Here is a 16515-nt window from a genome sequence, read left to right on the forward strand (position 1 = left end):
ACAGAAGCCAGGGTAGCAGCAGTGTCACGTTGCAGCGCTTTTACCCGCTCAGCCCGCCTCCCCCTTCCTGGCTTTACCCAGCAGCTGTCAAGCTGGCACTGTCTCTCGGGCTCGCTAGTTATCTAACCCAGCGCACGCATCGGCTATGAATCTACGGTGTGACATAATCTGCGCTTTGGCAGAGAAAAGGCAAGGGTCCGACTGACTGTGAGTTAGTGCCAGCTGACCAGATGAATGGGTGAATCATGGGAGGGGAGAATGCTCAATCCTTAATCGTCTGTGAAATGAATGCGAATGTGAATGACCACAGAGGTGTTTCGCTCCGTAATGATTTTGTACACGCTGTCATTTTGACATTTTAACGTTTTTTTTTTCCTGTCCTGATATGAACCTAATATGTAAAAATGTATAATACGGGGAGGAAGTGTGTCTAAATACACAATACATGCTGCGTTCTTTAAGCTTCAAGCTTAAGTCTTTTTCCCTTGGGGTGATTCAGGTCACTGGGCTGTGACTTGGCGAGCACGCCCAGTCTGTAAAGGTATAGCAGCGGGCATCAGATCGAAGAGTGGCGGCAGATCCCTCTCTGATGCGGTCGGCCTGACCTCTACGCTCACGCGCCCGGTGCGTCGGTTGAGAAATTTGCGAGGGCTTTGTCGCTCCGCGGGTCACGTGACCTTCGATTGAGCCGCGCTGGAGCGGTCGAGGAAGCGTGTGAGATGACCCTCACCTTTCCCCTCATTTTTTTTGCCACGGTCCCGTGTGGAGGACGTAGCGTAGCATTAGCATCCCCTTCTTGGCTGTGGCGGTCTCAGAGTGACAGAGCGCAGAGGGTGTCCTCCTCTGCCTTGCACAGAGACGCTCTGCCGATCCCAGTGTGCAGCTGGCTGCAGGAATGCCTGCACTGAGATCGGCTTTCAGCGCTGTGTGAGTGTTGGCTGCATGCTTTCCATGTCTGCTCTGATCTCCCAGAGTCGTCAGCTGACCAGCAAGTTTCCCCCTGGTGCTTCCTCTGCTCTTAATAATCTGTAACCAGAACCTGACTGCTGTGATTTCTGCTCCTTGTAACATGCAATTTATGTACTTTTAAGTACGTTTATACCTTTTAAGTGCTCTTCTGAAGCTCATTTGTCTTGCAGCTAGGCAAGGTTCAGGAGAGTCTGAAAACACAGGTGGTTTTGAATCAAGGCCTTTGTTCTGACTTGAGAGGTCAAAAATATAGAATAGACTCTACCTTGTGCATCAAAACAGGCAGCGTGTTTCTGAGCTTCTTGTCTACCGTGGGTGGTGGTATTTCCTTGTTACATGAGGAATAAATTCTTCAACTGTGTTGCACCTGTTGGGAGTTTTGACCAATGAAAGCCGCATGCTGCTGGCCAGAGGACACATTCCCAGAATGCTGTTGAATTATGGGATACTGGTGGAAATTTCAAAAGGCAGTTGCGAGGAGCCCGTGAAAGTCCCCGTGTGTGGGTAGGTCAGTAGGTTGGCGGTTTTGCCTGAGTCACTGCTCCCCTCCTTGCTCTGTGAGTGGGTGATATGATGCTGTCTGACACGCTGTTCCTCTCACGCACGCTAAGCAAGACTTTGCCATTGACTGAGGGGTGAGAGAGAGTCCTGAGCACAGGGCTAACGGTGCTGTCTGGATGGGGTGGCAGTGTTGTGCATTAGTGCAAGAACCGGGCTTGGAGGTTGTGGGTTCAAATCTCAGGCACTGGCATGGTACCCTTGGGTCAGGACCCTAACCTTCTATATATCCAGCTGGGTAAATATAGCAAATGTAAGTGGAATCTGTTCTGAACAAGAACTTATAATGTAAATAATGTTGATAAAGTTTAGGAGAGACAAAGGCTAAGGATTCAGTCAACATTTAGGCTTAATGTTGCCTATAAGTAAATGTGCAGGTGAATTTTTTATTCTCTGTTTAGTAGCTTAATTTTCATAATAGCTGAGCTTACCAAATGGTTTGTTTGTATAGAAGAACGATTGTATTTAGCCTCTAATCAAAGTTAAGAGCAAATGTTGGCAGAATCCCGGTGTAAAACTAAGCAGATGACTGGCAGGGCCGTTTCTCCATAAGAGGCTGACCGAGCTTGTCTGTTCCCCCAGCAGCGGCCCGCCAACCGGCCCAAGCCCAAGATGGGGGCGTCCACGGCGGTCAAGCTGCCAGCGAGCCGCTCCACGTCGGGGGCACGGCGGCGCCGGACGCGCTGCAGGAAGTGCGAGGCCTGCCTGCGGACGGAGTGTGGCGAGTGCCACTTCTGCAAGGACATGAAGAAGTTCGGCGGGCCGGGGCGCATGAAGCAGTCCTGCATCATGAGGCAGTGCATCGCGGTGAGTCCCGCCGCCGTCCCGCCGCCACGGGGAGGGCCTCGCCCCCGCGCGCGGCTCGGCAACGTCAGCCAGCGCTGGGGGAACGACAAGGACCAGAATTTCTAACAAATTTAATTGAGAGCTAGATTTGATCTGCGTGTTATAAAATTGAATGCTTTTCACTCATAACACATACAAATATATATACATGCTGTATCTGCAGATCTTTAAAGCCGGTTTTTCAGTGAGGATATGTTCATTTTCTGATTAGAAATGGTCAGTGCAGCTCCGTGTTTTAGTTAGGTGTGGTCCAGTAAAATAGCTTGAATGGTTCGGGTGCTTTACGACGATAAGGTGGAATGATCAAGGAGAGGGGCTGAAATGTTCTCTGTTAAAGATTAACGTCCCCCGTTTCTGCATTCTTAAGTTATCTGCAGTCTGCATCAGTGTGTGGCTGTGTGTGTGGGTGTGTGGCTGCATGTGGTGTGTGTGTGTGTGTGTGTGTGTGTATGTGTTTATTAATAACTGTGGTCAGTTCTTTGAGAATGTACAAAAGTTGTGTTCAGTAAGAGCTGTGTTCTGTTCAGCATTGAGATTAGTTTTAAGTCTGCTAAAAGATTATTCTATCAAGGTTAGACCCAGCCTGTGTCTGTCTTGGGGCAATCCTTAATGTTACATGAAAGTGATTACACAGTCTTGTGGTTTAATTGTTTGTCTTGTGCTAAAAAGGGCCAATAAACTGGTGTGGCCTGGGGCACATTTGTGATTCAGTTCAGCAATATTAGGCATTCCGTCATGCTCAGCTGATATGCAAGTGGTGCCTTGATGAGACCTGGAGGAAATAGTGCAATATAATGTAAATGTTTCACTGAGTGCGGCACTTAATAAGGAAGTGAGAAATGGCTTTGCGTTGTAGGGTATGTTTTGTGTTCAATTATAATCATGATTCAAGCTGTTTTTTTATAATTGGGTTGTTCCTTGTTTACTTAGGGTTCAGTATGTTAGTTGCACACTCTTAAGAGGATTAGCACAGCTTTTAGGATGTCCAGTGCATTTTGCGTATTGATAACTCTGTGTGGTACACAGTGTGCTATCGGCGCTGTTCAATGTGTAAGATGTGTAACCCAGGGTTCAGTGTTAGGTGCACAGCTTCCAGTATGCTAGGTGAATGGTGTTCAGCAAGTGTATTAGATATTAAAAACAAAAACTTGTACCCAGTGTTCACTGTGCGATGTACAAACACTTCCTTCCTTTATTTGCTCCAAATGCAATGCATGAGAGTGCAATGTTCAGTATGTTAGATGTACAGCTTTCTGCATGTTAGGTGCACAGTGTTCAGGGTGTTAGGACCGCAGTGTTGAGGCAGCCTTGTTCCCATCCTGCGGCCCCACAGCCCGTGCTGCCCCACACTGCGGTGTGCCTGGTGTGCGGAGAGGCGGGCAAAGAGGACACGGTGGAGGAGGAGGAGGACAAGTTCAATGTCATGTTGATGGAGTGCTCCATCTGCAACGAGATCGTGCACCCCGGCTGCCTGAAGGTGAGCGCGGGGAGGGACCCACCATCTCCATTTTGGATCCAGGTTTGTCTCCTGTCCTGAGCCCGTGTCTATGTGCGTCCTCCCCAACAGGTGGCACTACAGCCATTCGCGACACTTAGATCCGGTGAAGCTTTATCACGCCTCTTTTGACTCAACTAACGTGTGGTAATGCATCACGTTCACTCCTCAACACTTCCAATGATCAACTGGGGGACATGTTAGTGGTTTTATGTGCTGGCAGATGAACTATATCCTTCCGCTGCTTTGCTTTCCCATAAAATACAAGAGTCCCCCCCCCCGACCCCCCCCCTCCCCCAAATGAGCTAAATCTTGCCTTGGATAGCAGAGGGAAGGAAAGGGGCTGCCAAGACCAGACTAAAACAAAAAACACCTTGTTGTGGCTCAGCTTGATGAGCTACATGTAAAACAAAATGCAAAACAGCTGACAGTGGCTCTCTGCGAGCTCCCCCGGCCCCAGCGCAGGCAAATTAGCTTCGCCCAGAGCCGTTCCCAGCCCAGGAAACCGTCCTCTCGTAAACATGAGCCCGGGCTGCAGGAACACGGCACTCTTAGAACATAATGGAACCGGATCGCTGCATCACAATCCAGAGGATCCAGGAATGTGACCTTCAAACAGCATTATAACCATTCGCTGTCAGCTGAATTTCATTTAAGTGTGCTTGTTTTTTTGGGAGAGGGGTGGGGGGTTGTGTGGGTACTGTATTTGATTTCCAAGCTGTTTTATGATGTTCCCCAGGGGTGAAGGGGCGTTAAACTGGTAAACACAGGAGGTGGAGGCCACTTCACTCACACTTTCTGTTCCCTTTTACTCATCACTGCGGTGAACAAGCCAGCCTTTTACTTTCTCCTTCTCTTTCAGCTTTCAAAATGTCTGAACACGTTCACTGAGCCAAGGAGCAGGGGGGGTGGAAAGGGTGGAAAGGGTAGGGGGGGGTGGGGGTGGACCAACTTCTATTTTCCCTCCTTCTCTCTGACTCTCCCCATCTCGCTTTCCGTCTCTCTCTCTCTCCCCCTCAGGTCAAAGATGCAGGCGGAGTTGTGAATGACGAGCTTCCTAACTGCTGGGAGTGTCCCAAATGCAATCACGCTGGGAAGACAGGGAAAGTGAGTATCTGAGAGGGAGTGTGACAGGACCATGTCTCTCTTTAACTGCAGGTGATGTGCATTTGCTGTCAGTAAGGAATGTTCATATAGGAAATTCATCTTTACTTATTCTTTTGACAACAGGGCGACTCTTATTTTAATGAATATTTTTCATCAAGCTTTTCAGCTTGATGAAAAATTAAAGCACAGCACTGTGTCAAAATCAATTGATGGTATATGAGATTTATTTCTGTTGTAAAACTTTTGAGAATATGGAGCTGGAAGCTTTGGTCTGATCTCAGCTCTAAAGCTTAAAGTTGTCTGCCTGTTTTAGCCTTTGCCAAAAAATGACTGTGCCTTTATTTTGTGGTCTGTACTTCCTGTTAATCTAAAGATGACAGGCTGTCACATGACTTGGTGCCCCTTCTTAATTACTAGAGAGGGACTGGTATGTGCTATGTTCTCCCTGTTGAGCGCTGAACTGCCAGGCATGGTAATCTTATCTCTGCTCACACATGCTTTGGACCTATAGCTGCAGTCTAAAGAAAGTTAACTACCTGACTGCGATAGGCATAAGGTATAAAGTTGTCTTTGGCCTTTTTCCTACCTTTTGGCCTACAAGCAAAAAAGAGGTCCAGGGTTTAAGTACGCGTCCAACCTCCCGGGATCCCTGCTGAAGGAGCAGCGCTCCACCCGCGACCTGAAGGACGAGGCCGACCTAGCCGGCGCCGCCGTCGCCGTGGTCGCCACCGCCAAGAGGAAAGCCGAGCGGGAGGAGACCCCCAAACGCAAGCCCGAGGAGCCCCCCAAGAAGCGCCCGTCCCTCACGCCGTCCGACGGCCTGCCCCTGCCGAGGGCCGAGGAGAACCCGCTCAGGAAGAAGAGGAAGCTCTTTGAGAAGGACCCGGACCCCATTGTAAGGAAACGGGTACGCTGCCCTCCACTCTTACCCTCTACCACTCCTCCATTTTCTTCCATCTTTTCCTAGGGGTGTATGACTCCAAAATAAGTATAATTGGTACTTCTGTAATATTATTGTGTTTAAATATTGCATCATTTATTATATTTAGTTGTACAGTCATGATTTTGATAGACAAAAATGTCACAGCGACCAGTCTGGAGTTTTTTGTTGTCGCTGCAACGTTAAATTGTGTTTAAACCACAGAGGGAAAGTGACATCTTATTGCCTTGTTTTATTAATGCACTTGTTGTGAAGACAAAAGGTGATCCGTGGCTGTTTCCCGTCAGGCCTAGAAGGCTAGCTGAGCTAATTAGTGTTAGCGGTGCGGGTTTGCGAGGCCTCAGGGGAGCCCGCAGGCCTCTGTTACTCATCCTCCTGGCTTCGGTCCAAGGGCACATTTGTCATGTTTAACTGTTGCAAATTTTTCATGGAGATCAGCAGACAGCTGTATTGCCACCTTTAGGAGTTACTGCTTACTGATTTCTGACTGAAAATAAAAGCAGAGCTGATCTGGTATGATCTGAACTGATCGCCCGCTGTAAGATGCTTACTTTAATGGTTGTTATTAATTTGCATTGCAGATATTTTTACTGTAGCGACATGAATTGCATCTGTTCACACAGCTGGGGATTAACTGTGGGGCAATGTGGGTTAAGTGCCTGGTACAGTGGCAGTGCCCTTTGGGGGCCTGGTTATGAGCTCAGGTACCCAATCACAAGGGCACAGCGTTGCCCATGGTAACGACCACATAGAGGTGCTCTCACAAACATGCCTTTGATATGCGGTTGTAGTATTCCCTAAACCCCCCCGTACTTATAAGTGCACCCACCCCCTCATCCCCCCTGCCTCCAGCCTCGCCCAGTGCACAGCGTTCCCCAGCACTTAGGTCAGAGCCTGGGAGGAAACAGGCAGCTTCTGTCTGGGAAACTCCTTCACTCCTCGTTCCCAAATCCAGCATCCGTACAGCAGACAAACAGAAAACACAGTCCACAGTATAAATGCTGCTGCTGTGGTGGCATACAGCAGTGATCCTGTATACCCCTCAGTGAGGTGGCACAGCTCTGCGGGGCTGTGATTCTGGGCTTGTTTTGCAGCTGGTAGTGCTGCCCTCTAGAGGCCTGCTGGAGGCTCTGGGATGTGCTGATGACCCTGTGATCATCTCCCTCTCGCAGAGAAAGTCCTGGAAGGCCGATGACCCGCTGATCCCCAAGCTGCTGAGGCAAATCAAGACGGAGCAGGAGGAGGAAGAGGAGGACAGGGAGCTGGAGGAGAGGGAGTCAGAGCGCGAGCAGGGGCCAGAGGAGGAGGAGGAGGATGACGAGGAGGAGGAGGAAGAGGAGGAGGAAGACGAGCAGGAGGATTGCGCGGGAGAGGCGGAGGATGAGGGGGCGGAGGAGGCCGACGAGGAGGACGCGGGGGAGGACCTGCTGAGCCCCCCGGCCAGGACGCCGGCCCGCGAGAGCGACCAGTCGCGCTCCAGCTCCCCGAGGGCGGGGCCCAGCAGCGAGGGCGGCAGCGAGCCGCAGGAGAAGGGCCGTCTGCGGGCGCGGCGCAAGCGCAAGCTCCCCAACAAGGAGCTGAGCAAGGAGCTGAGCAAGGAGCTCAACCAGGAGATCCAGAAGACCGAGGACAGCCTGGCCAATGAGAACTGCCAGCCCCTGAAGTCGGAGCCCGAGAGCGAGAACGAGGAGCCCAAGCGGACGCTCAACAACGGCGGCGAGCCGGGCGCCGACCGCTTCCGCCTCAAGGGCCGCGAGGTGAACGGGGGCCCCCGGGAGCTGCGCCTGCACCCGCACCTCCAGCAGCTCTCCCCGCTGGGCCTCAACAGGAGCTCGCAGGGCGGCCGGCCCCCGCCCTCCCGCTCCCCGCCCAAGTGCGTCCAGATGGAGCGCCACGTGATCCGGCCCCCGCCCATCAGCCCCCCGCCCGACCGCCTGCCCCTGGTGGACGGGGAGACGCACGCGCTGCGCCGCGAGGTGTGGATGGCCGTGTTCAGCCACCTCAGCCACCGGGAGCTCTGCGTCTGCATGCGCGTCTGCAAGACCTGGAACCGATGGTACGTGATGCTCACACACCCGTCCTGTACATGCGCACAGGGTAAAAACCGCCCATTAACTTCAGCCTTAATGGAAAAGCGAAAATTTATCCTCCCTCTGGATCGTTGGAAGGAAGTATCATTGCAAATTAAGCCAGTTTGGTTTTTGCATCAGTCTGAAACCATTCATACTAGGGCTGTCAGCCAATTAAAACCTTCCTTTTTAATTAATCGGTAGATTGATTGGGAAACTTAAAACCCGTACATCAAATATTAATATAGATATTCCTGGGAATCCAGAGCTAGCTGTAGGACTTGCTTCTGACCCCCTGTCCTTGACCATGCTAATTGGCTGGCCATTCGATGCAATCCATACGGCCATTCAGCTGGTAAGTGCATTTCCTCTCAATGCACTCAGTGCTGTTGACTTTAAACCTCGAGTCATTTTACATGCCGCCAGTCTCGCTGAGTCACATGGGTGGTTGGAAGGTTGCCCATCACCGTCTTCATGTAGCTGGCTCTAACAGTAATACCTACTGCATGGATGCTTTGCGTGCATTCGATACCATAAACTGGTTGCACTACTGTTAGAGAAAAAGCTGTGGTTAAAGAAGCAGGTGCACACATATTCTTTTACGGTCACAGTTCCCACTCCATCTAACTTGTAACCAAAATATCCATGTAAGTGCCAGAAGATTTAATGACCCAGATGTTGATGATTTTGTAGTGCTTCCTTTTCCCCTGGATTATTTATATGTTAAAATTTCACATTTAAAAAGACTGGTCAATTTTTTTAAATTCAAAAGCATTCGTTGATTAATTGGTCTCATTAATACGTAAATCAGCACAGCCCTACTTTTTACACGTCAGCCTTTCCTGATGTCTGAACTTGATTTTCACTTCACATTTCCCCGGCCCATTTGGCTAGCGTTCAGCTCATCTTCAGAAACCTCAACTTGGGGATTTTGTTTAGCTTCCTGTGCTGTGTGATGATTCACAAATCTGTTCTGAAACTGTTTCCTTGGAAAAAAAAAGCCTCTCAGTTGCACACTAAAATGTAAAACCTTCACATAAAAAGTAATGTTATCAAGTATTAGAAAGTTAAACGTGTAAAACGTGAAAAACGTTTTTTTATTAAAAACCTGTATGTTCAGCTGCTGTATTCATTCTTATCAATGCCTATATGTGTGACCCACTACCCAACATGCCTGTAAATTGCCTTTACCTGTAAATTGAAACCCTATAACCTGAAAATTGTTCATGTTTAAAAATGCAATCCTGGTGTGGAGGAGTTACTTAGGTCAGAATATCAGGTAGAATCCTCTGGAGAGAATATGGGATCTTTGTAAACAGATTGTAAATGGTCTCACTGACATAGAGTAGGTTCTGCTCTACTCAATATGTATTTAGTGAAGTAGCTACTGTGAGATATCCTGTAACACTTTCTGTTGATTGGCTGTTGATTGCGTCTGGCCCTGCCTCCTCAGGTGCTGTGACAAGAGGCTGTGGACCAGGATAGACCTGAATCGATGCAAGTCCATCACTCCGCTCATGCTCAGTGGCATCATTCGCAGGCAGCCCATGTCCCTGGACCTGAGCTGGACCAATATTTCAAAGAAGCAATTAAGCTGGCTCATTAACAGACTGCCAGGTACGTTCCACAACAGAGGGAACCTGACAGTTAAGAATTCACCTCTAATTCAACTTTGAGATGTTGATGGGGAAATGGAATGTGGGTATATCTTGTTTAAAACATCAGAAAACAAAAATAAGCTGGATCGAATTAAATAGAAGTGTGACTGGTTCTGCAGTTCCTGTGTGATATTTCTGACCAATGGCAGGCCACCACGCGTGAGGAAGTGGCAACTGATGGAGCCTGGAGGGACACGATCTTATCAGCTTTTTTTCTTTTTCATGTGTGAAATGCTAATGTCAAGACTGCACATTTCAGTGAGAATGAGTAGCATATCAATTGCTCAATGTGACATCAGTTCATTAGCTCAGTTTATTCGGTCTTGCACCCCCTTTGCAACCAAGATAATACACTCAGGCGTATCACTGGAAGAACAGGCGGTTTTTGTTGACCTGAAACCCACATGGGACCTCTGTTTCTAATGGAAATCTCTAAGGTTTCTGCAACATGTAACTGAGCAGAGTTATGTGAAGCAGGCAACATTATTCCGAGCTGATTTTGGTACTGTAAGCTGTTTTCCATTTATAAAGCAGAAATGACTCCAGGGCATACTCTGCCACATCAGCACATTGTGGGGAAAGTCGGGGGGGGGGGGGGGGGGGGGGGGCTCTTTTTTGCTTTGAAAGGGCTGTGTCAGAGCATTGTGTACCCTAACCAGAAGTGGCTAAAATGTGAAGGAACTAGCCCTCCAAGGCTGAGATTGGGGTGACACCAGGGTGATGGGTGGTTTTGTTCCTGGAAACCCACAAATCCTATATATGTATTTAAGTATAAGTCTTTCTGGCTCATTAAATACAGTACTTTTATCCCCATCAATATGTTTACATTTTAACTACAAAAGCCAAGTAATCAATGAAGTTAGGAGACCCAGTGGTACTGGTATTGACTCCAGTTAAACGGTCAGTGTTTTGGCTGCGGTACTGACTCCAGTTAAACGGTCAGTGTTTTGGCTGTGGTACTGACTCCAGTTAAACGGTCAGTGTTTTGGCTGCGGTACTGACTCCAGTTAAACGGTCAGTGTTTTGGCTGTGGTACTGACTCCAGTTAAACGGTCAGTGTTTTGGCTGTGGTACTGACTCCAGTTAAACGGTCAGTGTTTTGGCTGTGGTACTGACTCCAGTTAAACGGTCAGTGTTTTGGCTGTGGTACTGACTCCAGTTAAACGGTCAGTGTTTTGGCTGCTGTACTGACTCCAGTTAAACGGTCAGTGTTTTGGCTGTGGTACTGACTCCAGTTAAACGGTCAGTGTTTTGGCTGTGGTACTGACTCCAGTTAAATGGTCAGTGTTTTGGCTGCGGTACTGACTCCAGTTAAATGGTCAGTGTTTTGGCTGCGGTACTGACTCCAGTTAAACGGTCAGTGTTTTGGCTGTGGTACTGACTCCAGTTAAACGGTCAGTGTTTTGGCTGTGGTACTGACTCCAGTTAAACGGTCAGTGTTTTGGCTGTGGTACTGACTCCAGTTAAACGGTCAGTGTTTTGGCTGTGGTACTGACTCCAGTTTAAACGGTCAGTGTTTCGGCTGTGTTACTGACCCCCGGCTCCCTATCTCGCAGGCCTCAGGGTGCTGCTCCTGTCTGGGTGCTCTTGGGTGGCGGTCTCCGCCCTCTGCACTTCCAGCTGCCCGCTGCTGCGCACCCTGGATGTCCAGTGGGTGGAGGGACTGAAGGACGCCCAGATGAGAGACCTGCTCTCACCCCCAACCGACAACAGACCAGGTAACCACAGGCTGTAATCATCCATCTTTGAACTCCTCCATGCCTCCCTAATTCTATAAAAAAAAGCAGCGATCTCTATTCAGTACATAGCAAATAGGGCGCTTTGCACGGCACCTGGTTCTCACTTGCTGAGCACTTATCAGGAAGTGTTCATTTAGAATAGATGTTTGTACAACAGGATGTTGATAACACCTGTAGTTTCTGAAGCTATATTAAGATGCCTTAACCTAGAGTTCTGTGAAGAACAATATTGTGTTAAGTGGCACAAATCTTTGTAGAGATACAGGAGTACAGCTCTATGGAGAGCTATACTGTGGTAAATATTAATTTTTGTAGAAATGTATCAGTTCAAGTATACTAGAACTGACGATAACAGAAAGAACTGAAGCTGGAATTACCACAGGTTTCTGTACATCTGAACAGCAATCTGTCTTTTTACTTTTCTTGGTACTTGATTTGCACTACAGTGACCTCTGGTGGAATGCAGATGTAACAAAGAGCAGTGTTTCATAAATCCTTCAGGCAGGGATCGTGCAGGGAATGTTTTGTAGAGATTCAAGTTTCTGAAATTAATTTAGAAAATGTTTTACTGGATAGAAGTGTAATTGAGATTCAGGAAATTTTTTCAGTCAAGTTCTACTGCACGCATTTTGTTTTCATTTGATCTTACAAAGTTTGTTTGCTCTAAAACAACTGCACAGCTGTTATGCGTCTGCTTTTCTGGCATTGATCTTAACTGTGGTCCAAACTTGAAAAGCATCTGCTGCATTTAACCTAATTCAAACTGAACCAAGAAATCAGGCTTCTTTTTAGTAGAGAACCCTCCTCCCCCTTTTAAAAAAAAATAAAATAAAATACAGCCTCATTCGTTTCTCATTTATTTTTTCTGTTCCGTTCTGTCCTCGCGCTCAGGTCAGATAGACAATCGGAGCAAACTGCGGAATGTGGTGGAGCTGCGGCTCTCGGGCCTGGACATAACGGACTCCTCGCTCCGCCTCATCATCCGACACCTGCCTTCGCTCTCCCGACTGGACCTCAGCTACTGCAACCACATAACGGACCAGTCCATTAACATTTTAACCGCAGTGGGAACAACGACTCGGGATTCCCTTACAGAAATTAACCTGTCAGGTAGGAAACGGAAAATTCCGTTCGGTGCATTTACACAAGCGTACCGTCACTGAGGCGCAAACTTTAAACGTCTCCTGTTCCACCCCCCCCCCCACCACAACCTCCCTTTCCCCCCCAAAACTGTGATCTGTCACAAGATATGCAGAACTGAACCGCAGGTATTCAGATAATTAATTACGTTTTGCTTAGTTTTTTTTTCTTATTTTTGTCATTGTTGCTCTGTTGTTTTTCTTTTTTCCTTCTGTTTGTTTGTGAATGAATGTGGGGGATTTGACCATGTTTAATGTAAGGTTTATTAATGTAAAGCTTGTTTGTTTAATACAGGACTGGGTTCTAGATGTTTCTCTTTTGCTTTCCCAGAACTAGTCTAGTTGAAAAAATGTAGATAATAATCTAAGAGGAAAGCTTTGCATTGCTGGGTTAATGGAGTCCTCCTTCATCAGTACGGAATGCACAGTATTGCAAGACTAGATGGGCTTCAAGCATAACAACACACTTAGATTTGCTTTATTACAATGTTTGATGGCATTCTTGTAAATTGTAAATATTTCAATTGTTAGAGTGAAATAGTGCATACAAGAGGCATTGCAGACTGAAATGCTTCATTTGTGTTAGTCGATTTTGTCATTATTATATTGTGGGGCAAAGGAATTTTTCCAGGTGACTCAGATACAGTACTGGGCCCAGCCATAACCATCCAGTAACTTTCACCGCTTGACTTTGCTGTTGCACTTGAGAGAGAACTGGGAGTCTTTGCATTTAGCTGAACCTCAGCGAGAACGAACATTTTTACACTTTTCTACCTGTTTCGTGCATGTATTCCTGCATGGCCATGAAAATAAAGTGTAAAAACATTTTGACTTTCCCATTTTACTGGCATTACTGTTTCACACTTCACTCTAATCTTTCCCTCCCCCTCCCCCCCCCTTGCAGTTTGCAATAGAGTCACAGACCAATCCCTGATCTACTTCAAGCGCTGTGGGAGCATCTGTCACATTGACTTGCGCTACTGCAAACAGGTGTCCAAGGAGGGCTGTGAACAGTTCATAGCAGAGATGTCCGTAAGCGTGCAGTTCGGACTCATAGAGGAGAAATTACTGCAGAAAATCAGCTAGTTAACGCTGGCGCGCGCGGGGAAAAGAGAGAATCTGTCGTTTTCTTTTCCTGTGGTATTTTTGCGGGCCGTTGTCCCGGAGCAGAAACCGTGGCGGTTTTACGAAACCTGAGTTTGTCAAAAAGAAGGAATTTTTTTCTGCCTAACGGGGGAAAGCGTGAACAGTGTGAAGGGACTTGGGAAATGTTTTGTTGTCGGGCAAGTGGAGAAGATCGGCCGCAGCGTTCAAGCTTCTCTGAAGACGTTGCCATCCGCCCGGACACCCAGCGGAGCCGGGTGTGAACACGCAATGCGAGCGACCAGTGCGTGGGACCTCAGAACACTGGGTCCACGGGAGAGACTGTGTAATTAAAAAAACAACTAAATAAAAAAGCATGTTTTTTTCCTTTTTATACTGTAAAATCCTACAAGCCTTCTAAGTTATAAAAGTCACATTGTGTTTAAGAAAAAACAAGGACCACAATTGTTGTAGTTCTTTTTAAATTTGTTTATTCATAATTTTTTTTTTTCCTTTTGTTACAATGCGAACCTCATGCATCGTGCTGAAATATTTTTGTATCGGAAAGTGTTTTATGCTCTATATATGCAGTATTGGATGCACACTGGTGTACCATTTTGATTTTCCGTTTCTCGATCTGCATCATTTTCTTTTGGCTGACTTTAACCTGTTCTTCGGAGTTATGCCTGTACTAGCTTGTCCAGATGGAGGTGTTAATATATTAATTTATCCTGTGGTGTTCCTATCTGACATGGGTAATCCAGCTTGTCAGTACAGAGTTACTTTATCTCTTTCTTATGCCTATATATTATTCAGTCTGTTTCAATGTGTTTATACCTGGGAATTCTAGGAAAACTATTTGCACTGTTTGACTTGAATAAATACAGCTATTTTTTTCCAAGGATCATCAGCTATTTATATGGGGTTGATATTTGAGTGGTTGAATCTCTGCCTCAGACTGAGCTCTGGTATGTACCTAACTGCAGTCACATGCACAGCTGAATAACCTGAGCTGAGTTTGCCATTTTGTTATTTGACCATATGAACAACAATCTTATATGAGCATCGCCGAGCAACAGTTATAACCACAGATGTCCTATACACAAAACAGATGGCGAGGTCATGTGTTCCCTTTGTTCTCTGTATTTCTTTATTCTGTAAGGTTGGTAACAGAAGGGTGCAGTAGGCTGTGTTGTTGTGCTAGCTATGAATGTTCTGTCTTCAACAACACCCTTCCTGAATATGTATGAGCCTATAAATCTTAAATCTGCTCACTACAGAGTTTCAACAATGATCGAACTGTCAATGTTAATAGTATGGACAGCCAACCGTCTGGTTTCTATTTCTGTGGTATAATTCAGCCAACGTTAGTGCCTAAAATTTAAGAAATCTCATGATGGCGGGCTAAAAAGAGCAACACTGTCATTTTGGTGAGATAGGGAAAAAGACGCTGGCTAAAAATGGGCATTCGTAACACATGTAAGACTGATATTTAATGTGGAAATTGGCAGAGGCAGTGACTTCATCAGAGAAGTGGAGTAAGCCATTTGGCTGATGAATATGTCGCTTCATTGATATTATGTTATTAGTATTGATAATCAATCTGGTGTCTGTACATACCAGTCTGCACTAGTCTCCTTTAAAAAGCTTCAGGCAGTGACCGGAGTTATTGAGGAGTTGTGCATTTCAGTGGTGTAGTCAGCTGTACTTCCTGCGCTGTCTGCATCTGCATGCCGATGACATCATTTGTTTTCCGCTTTTTTCTCTTTTGGAGATGTGGCACACCCTGCAGGCCAAAGAGGGAACTTACGGAATGTGGTAACAACAGTTGTAATGTTATGCAATTGCAGTTTAAAACTGTTTCTTTTCAGTCCCATTTTCAGCGCACAGTACAAAAAGAGCAATTTCATAATTTAAAAAAAAACTTTTGAAGATCCTCACCTCACGGCATTCGTGGATTTACTGCAGACATTTAAGCCCTTCAGTTTTTCAGCTTAGCCTTGTTTACCATTTGGAGCTTCAAATTAAAATCATATCAAATTAAAAAAAAAAAAATGTTCACAAGGGAAAACTCCCTTTGTGGAACAAACAAAAACAAATCTTAGGAGGAACCAGACTACCCTCCTGTGCCCAGCTCAGGGTGTGAGGTCACAGTGACACTGTCAGACAATCAAACTATGACGGTCTTAATCAAATTTTAAAATCTGTCAAAGTAACTAATTAATCAGTTTTACAAAATGAGGTGGTTGCTTGATACTTGCTAGAATGTGTGATGAAGGCGTGTTTACCATTGGTCTTGCCAGTGCTGTTGCTGGGCAGGAGTGTTAAAATCCGTTAATAATGTTAAATGTGGCATTTCATAGACATGGGGATACAGTGTCCATTTCTGTATCCCCACTCTCCCCCAACCCCACTCTGCCAATGCTTTGTACCAGCAGCCAGAAATAAGCCCTCTCTGAACAGAGCACTGCAGCAGTCTGGAAGTGGGGTAATATTAATTCCTCTTAGATGTTGGCATCAAGTAGATTCGAGTGGCTGATTCAGCTTTTTCACACCTGAATCCCCCAGAATCACTTTGAGAAACCAAAAGAAGTCTACGCAGATCATTGGTTGGTATTCAGAATGTTAAGGAATTGAACACTACCGATAATAATGGAACCAGTGTTGCTTCATGTTATGTTACACTGTTGATATGTCACAGCCAAATTACTAGAATGAATATAACACAGAAAATTTGGACGATTTCAATCTGAACAAATTTATAAAGGATTTACTTGTCTGAACACACAGACCAGTAGCAAGTAAGGGAAATATATTCTTTCTAGAATGAAAATGTATTTTTTGGATTAAGCTTCAGGTTTGAGGTTTGAGAAAGGGTTAAGATTAGTGTTATGAGGAATGTGTGGAGCTGC

General features: G+C 46.4%; 1 protein-coding gene across 11 annotated transcripts in view; it reads left to right on the forward strand.

Moving 5' to 3' along the window:
* Positions 1 to 14873, forward strand: part of LOC118206992 (lysine-specific demethylase 2B-like) — a 44842-nt gene extending 29969 nt beyond the window's left edge. For 4 of the 11 annotated variants that reach the window (XM_035380224.1, XM_035380230.1, XM_035380233.1 and 1 more), the window contains 9 exons: positions 2110 to 2334; positions 3707 to 3892; positions 4889 to 4975; positions 5568 to 5882; positions 7088 to 7971; positions 9438 to 9601; positions 11199 to 11360; positions 12273 to 12491; positions 13425 to 14873. In XM_035380224.1, coding sequence (XP_035236115.1) covers positions 2110 to 2334; positions 3707 to 3892; positions 4889 to 4975; positions 5568 to 5882; positions 7088 to 7971; positions 9438 to 9601; positions 11199 to 11360; positions 12273 to 12491; positions 13425 to 13606 — 2424 coding nt within the window. In that variant the 3' untranslated portion in view covers positions 13607 to 14873. The remainder of the gene's footprint in view (positions 1 to 2109; positions 2335 to 3706; positions 3893 to 4888; positions 4976 to 5567; positions 5883 to 7087; positions 7972 to 9437; positions 9602 to 11198; positions 11361 to 12272; positions 12492 to 13424) is intronic. The other 7 variants (XM_035380225.1, XM_035380234.1, XM_035380232.1 and 4 more) reach the window with 5 other exon arrangements.
* Positions 14874 to 16515: the final 1642 nt, after the last annotated feature.

This window comes from Anguilla anguilla, chromosome 10 (assembly GCF_013347855.1).
Source record: "Anguilla anguilla isolate fAngAng1 chromosome 10, fAngAng1.pri, whole genome shotgun sequence".
NCBI classification, from domain to species: Eukaryota; Metazoa; Chordata; class Actinopteri; order Anguilliformes; family Anguillidae; genus Anguilla; species Anguilla anguilla.